Here is a 6,000-nt window from a genome sequence, read left to right on the forward strand (position 1 = left end):
TCATAAATATCCAAACTTCAAAGGATTTTAGACTTTATACGTTAAATTAATCTAGCCTACATGTAAATGGTTCAATTAAAGTGGATAAATGAAGTCTAACCAATGTAGTTACGCTTATGTATTTTTCAAACTATATATGAGTTTTAAACCTAACAATATTTAAGGTTAGGCTTTAGTCGTATTTCTCTACTCATTCATTGTGATTGAGTCTTTGCTCTGTCAACTCAAGCTTTAGGGGGTGCTTAATGCAATCTCATTAACAAATACGGGTGATCAATATCGATTACAAATATAATCCACCTAACCTAGTCTCTTTTATAATTTTTTTTTCGTGAAATTTTTTGTTATTATTAAGAGGAGAGAAGGGAATTCGAAACTATAATTGAGGGAAGAGAAAATTTCGATTTACAAGGATATCAGACTACATGCATCATATTTTAACTTTATTTGATGTATTTACTATTACTATTAATTATTTGTAATGATAAGACTTGCCATATTATGATAGGTGCATGTGTGTTTTCCACGTCATGTTCCAAATTTGTGGTTTGGGAGAAGATTGAGATTGAGCGCAATTAGACACCATAACAAAAAGTTTGGCAACGGATATATACATACATGAATAAAGCAAATTTAGGTTTGGCGATCATCTTCTGTATCATAGCCTTCATATTACCCATTTGTGTGCTAACAGTTGAGTTTGTCATTACATCAGATTTCTTATGATTTTTTGTGCCTCTGTGTCTTTTATGAGTAAGATTCACTTTCATTTAAAGTTGGAAAAACTAATGAAAATGGCTTGAAAACTTTGAGTTTTAACGAAAAGATAAAATAAATGGTAAATTGAATAGTATTAGGATTGATTTTTTAGTGTCAAAGTGTGATTTTTCGTTAAAATGAACAGTACCGGAAGCTTTTCATTAAAGCTCCCTTTAAAGTTTTATTATTTCTTTAAATCACCTCTTATTTGAATAATCACGATTAAACTATATCAATATTTTATGCTGACTTCTTTATAAAGAGAAAAGACAAAGAGAAAAGTGAGAAAAGAGACGAGAGAAGAGAATTTGAAATGGAGAGAAACTGATTTTTTTTTCTCGTCCAATATCTTTATGTTAGTCAAATTAGTATTCCCTTTACAATAATATTGATTCGTTATGTATAAGCTCCATTTCTCTTTTTATTGAGGGTTTGTTTGGTGGATTGAATAGGATTGGACATTAGGGATAAAATTGTATTGGAAACGATAAATAAGACATAATTTGTAACATGTGTATAAGGATGAATTAGATAACTCATTTTATTGTGAATTCTTAACTCATATTGTTCAGTCATTTCAATTCAACATTTTGACACAATAAATAACAGACGAAACTTAAATTCTTTTCAATTACTCGGCAGCTGTAAAATCTTTAATACTAGATATAAGAAAACTTGTTGCAATGATCTATGTTCCAAGTTCCAACAAAGCGAAGATGGATCAATTTGGATCTTAATAGATGATAACATAATTAGCATCATTGCTGCCAATTCAAGTTTTAATTTGGTTGTTGGGAAATCATTCCCCGTTAACTTCGGCTTATGAAATCCATGGAAAGACTATCATTGCTTTTAGATTTGGAACGTCATTTTTGTTAAAAATCATTCACATTTTCGAAAAGAAAAATGCTAAGGAGACTCTCTTAAAATGAAAATTTTTATGAACTCTCTACCATTTTAGAATTTAATGTTAATTTACGTGCCAACATTATAAAATGTAGTGCAAAAAATATGAAGTGGCAAAGAATCGGAGAGTCTCCTTAACATTTCTAATTGTGGTAAAGAGTCCATAGAGAGTCTCCTTAGAGCAAGTCCACCCCTAAGGACTTTGCGCCAGCACCCAGCGCATTTATCCACTCAAGTGAACAGTAATAGGCCAATGCATCTCTACCCCTAAAAAAATGCGCTGGCACGCAGCGCATTTATTTGGTGTGTTTTTTTTTTTTAAGTTTATTTCGGATAAGATTTTTAACCAATTTCGGATAAAATTTCAAATAAACTTAAAAAAAATACACACTAAAATAAAATTACAACTCATCAAATAAACTTAAAAAAAACACACTAAAATAAAATTACATAAACTCATCAAATAAATTAAGGATGAGCTTTTTGGTATTTTTTTCACACAAAAAGTATATGAAAGCTTTGGTAGAAGGTGTAAAAAATATTGAAATGTGGTGTAAGGTGGAAGATGAGGGTTAGGTATTTATAAAAAAAAATAATAACTTTTTAAAATTTTTACTGTATTTAAAAAAAAAATTCTGTATTTTTTTTATATTTTTAATTAATTTTAAAGTAGTTAATTAATCTGAACCGTTGGATTTAAAAAATATTCAAATCCAAGAGCCCAAGATTGGCCACGTGGCCAACGCCAGCAAATGGCCCAGCTTCTTGGTCAGCCTGTTTTGTGCTGGCCCAGAGACCAGCTTGGGCTGGGTGCCAGGCTGTTTTGTGGGCTGGAGTGAATGTACAGGGTCCCAATCTGTATTTTGTGCTGGGTGCTGGCCTAATCCACCATCGGTGGACATGCTCTTAGCATTTATCTTTTGAAAAAAAAAAAAAACCACCTCCATTCAAGTTTAAGACACCATACTAACTAAAATTTGGTCTAATAAGAAATGATAAAAAGAATGTTAAAATCAGACTATTTATGAATTATTTGTCATCTCACACTTAAACGTTAATTTTTGTACGAACATTATAAAATATTGTATCAAAAACATAAAGGGACAAATAGTTCGTCATTGTGTCTGGTTTCGTTATCCCCTAAAAAGAAAAGCGACATAATTACTAGTCGGAGAGCCAAAAGCCAAATGCCAATGACACTAACCAACCAAGATTTCGCAAACGAAATGAACAAAGTCGTGAGAAACTAAAACTAAGGGTACCGAAATGACAAAAGTGCCCACCACCATCTGTATATTCACAAATTGCCCATATGATTTCAAGTGTATCAATTTACCGTGCACCCACTCGGCTCAGGACTGCGAGAGCTGAAGAAGCTCAGCCGTTGTTGCCGTGAAAGATAGCAGCGCGGCCGTCCGTACAGCCCCTCCCCCTCCTCGTAATTCCCAATGAAAACCCTAATTTCCCACTTCATCGTTAACTGTTCGAATCCCCAATCCTCGCCGTTGGCTTTCATCTTCCATTTTCCGTCACCTTCTCGGGAAAACCAGAACTTTCTTCACATTTCTCGCAGAAAATGGTCTTGCAATCCCGGAACCGTCCGATTCTCATCCGTCAGAGCTCAGTGTGTTTCTGACTCTTACGGCGGGTGGGACGACTTCAGACTCGCCGGCGACCCGGGTCCCTCTGGTGAGTCCGATCAGTTTCGTCAATTTCTGAATTCTATCGGAATCGACGATCAAAAGCATGCTTTCGTGTTTCTGTTAGGCCTTGTGTGTGCTTTCGCCATTTCTAGGGTTAGGGTTTCTTCTGTTGTTGTGTTTCCAGCTTCGATTTTAGTTTTCGCGGTTGGGTTTTCATTTGGATTTGTTCGTAGTGAAGGTGTTGGTGAAGTGAGCTTAATTGGAGATAAGAGAAGGGGAAAGGAAGAAAATTTAACTGCTAATTCTGATAAATTGAGGAAATTGGTGGAAATTTTCGACGATTTCCATGTTGAAGTTGGTAATTTGAAGTATGATATACAGAAAGCTATTGATTCGAGAGAAATTACAGTTAATGATTTGGAAAGATATGTAAAGGTCATTGAAAGTATTAGTTTGTTGGTGTCGAATGCTAGGAATGTTACTGATGAGTCTGTTAAAAATTTGGGCAAGTTCAGTGCTGAGTTAGCCGAGAGCAAAAAGGCGAGTAAAAGAAAGAAAGAGCCCGTTGGGATTGGATACGAGTTGTTCCAGTACATCGGAGGTTTGTTCAAAGACAAATTGGCTGATTCGAAGTCTGGTAGAGTGAAAAACAATGTTAAGCGAGAGACTACGGAGAAAGTGATGGACGATCAAGCTCGAGGGAATGATCCGGTGCCTTCTGTTAAAGGAGTGGTTCTCGGTTCTGTTCATTCTCAAGAAGTGTTTAACGAGTCTGGTATGGATGAGGCTGGAAATGGAAGAATCAAAGTTGCTTTAGAAAATAATACTTTGAGTTCAGAGGAGGTGGATGGGGGTCCTAACAGATCTACAGCTGGAAAAGAGTTTAATTACCAGAATAATGGATTGCAATTCGCGAGCAACGGTCAAGTGTCTTTGAAGATGGATCATAATAATCACACTGAAACGTGGGAATCCCCTGAAAGTCTACTTGATTCTGTAGATTTCGGTGTCAGAACGAAACAGATGGACAATAAAGGTTCCTTTGTACAAGAACAAATGCTGAAGCAATCTAATGGGGTTTACAGACCACCTAATATGAGGGGAAAAAATGTGAATGCAACTTATGAGTCTCATAGTAGAGAAGAGCATGTAAATCGCAATGACGATTCTCATTTGGCTGATCACCTGTCTGGACATGAGAGTGAACTACCTTCCCTTTCATCTTCGTTGGTTTCGGATGATATATTGTTTGATAGGTATGTTACGGAAGCTAATGATCTTCTAAAACAAGCCAAGGAATTTGTAAGGGTCGGACAGAATGAAGAGCGTGCAGAAATAGTATTGTACAGGTCAGCCAAGTTACTGTCCAAAGCCATATCTATGAAGCCCGTGAGTTTGCTGGCAGTGGGCCAGTTGGGCAACACTTGCCTTCTTCATGGAGAATTAAAATTAAGGATTAGTCGCGAGTTGAGAATGCACCTTTCGAGAAGTGACCCCTTATCTGTTGAGAAATGGATTAGAATTCAGGATAAAGTCACCAGTAAAGATGACATTGCATCACTCCTCATTAATGTGTGTGAAGAGTGTGAGGAACTTCTTGTGGAAGCAGGCAGAAGGTATAGAATGGCGTTATCAATTGACGGGAATGATATGAGAACCCTATATAATTGGGGTCTTGCTCTCACCTTCCGTGCACAGTTGATTTCAGATATTGGGCCGGTAAGAACTTGTCAACAATTTTTTTTTTTATTTATCTTGAAAAAGACTTGTTCATCAATGAGGGTTGAGGAACTATTTAAAATTGCTCAGTTGAGTAAGCCAGATTATCGTCAGTTGAATTAGGCTTTAAACCCCTTCTTCTGTGGATTTCAGGAAGCAGCTTTTGATGCTGACGAACTGTTCTTGGCTGCAATTGATAAGTTCAATGCCATGATGTCAAAGGGAAATGTTTATGCACCAGATGGTATGTTTCTGGTCTCCCCCTCCTCATCCTCATGATTTTTCGGTAGATAGTTATAAGATATTTGATTCTATTTGGATTTCGAAAACCTGTAATTGCAGCTCTACTTCGATGGGGTGTGGCACTACAGCAAAGATCCCGCCTACGGCCTAGCAATGGTAAAGAGAAGGTGAAGTTACTACAGCAGGCAAAGAGGCTGTATGAAGATGCACTCGAGATGGATTCGAACAATGTCCACGTGAGAGAAGCCTTATCATCGTGTGTGTCGGAGCTTGGCAGTAGGCGACTTTACTCTTAACTAAACCTGAAACAATACGTTGTTGCATCGGCTTCTCCATTTCGTTTTCCAAATTGTGTCCCTGTAGGCTCTCCGTGCGCGAAATGATGCAGACGTTGCTTCTTTGATATATTTGTATATATATACAACAACAACAACAACAAAGCCTTTTCCCACTAAGTGGGGTCGGCTATATATAATAAGAAAAAAAGTGATGGACAAGAGCAGATGGAAGAAAGTTTATCACATTGGAGATGAATCATAATTGGCAGCCGAAGGGTAAATTACGTATTTAATAGGTTGATCGTGAGGATGTTACTTTTTCTATGTAAAATAGAGATGAATCATAATTGGCGGCCAAAGGGTAAATTACGTATGTAATAGGGTGATCGTGAGGATGTTACTTTTTCTATGTAAAATAGTTTGAAGGAGCATGGTAAATTTACAATGATTAA

General features: G+C 36.6%; 1 protein-coding gene across 3 annotated transcripts; it reads left to right on the forward strand.

Moving 5' to 3' along the window:
• Positions 1–2,980: 2,980 nt before the first annotated feature.
• Positions 2,981–6,000, forward strand: LOC126587205 (uncharacterized). Of its 3 annotated transcripts, XR_007611006.1 has the most exons (5): positions 2,981–5,027; positions 5,181–5,271; positions 5,370–5,683; positions 5,737–5,844; positions 5,930–6,000. XR_007611006.1 is itself a non-coding variant. In XM_050252233.1 (3 exons), exons 1-3 carry the CDS (start codon positions 3,114–3,116, stop codon positions 5,564–5,566), a joined length of 2,202 nt encoding a protein of 733 aa, XP_050108190.1. In that variant the 5' UTR covers positions 2,981–3,113; the 3' UTR covers positions 5,567–5,691. The 3 variants fall into 3 exon arrangements, 1 of the variants encoding a protein (XP_050108190.1); XR_007611005.1 differs by having other exon boundaries at positions 5,737–6,000; XM_050252233.1 differs by lacking the exons at positions 5,737–5,844; positions 5,930–6,000 and having other exon boundaries at positions 5,370–5,691.

Source organism: Malus sylvestris, chromosome 10, assembly GCF_916048215.2.
Source record: "Malus sylvestris chromosome 10, drMalSylv7.2, whole genome shotgun sequence".
Lineage (NCBI taxonomy): Eukaryota > Viridiplantae > Streptophyta > Magnoliopsida > Rosales > Rosaceae > Malus > Malus sylvestris.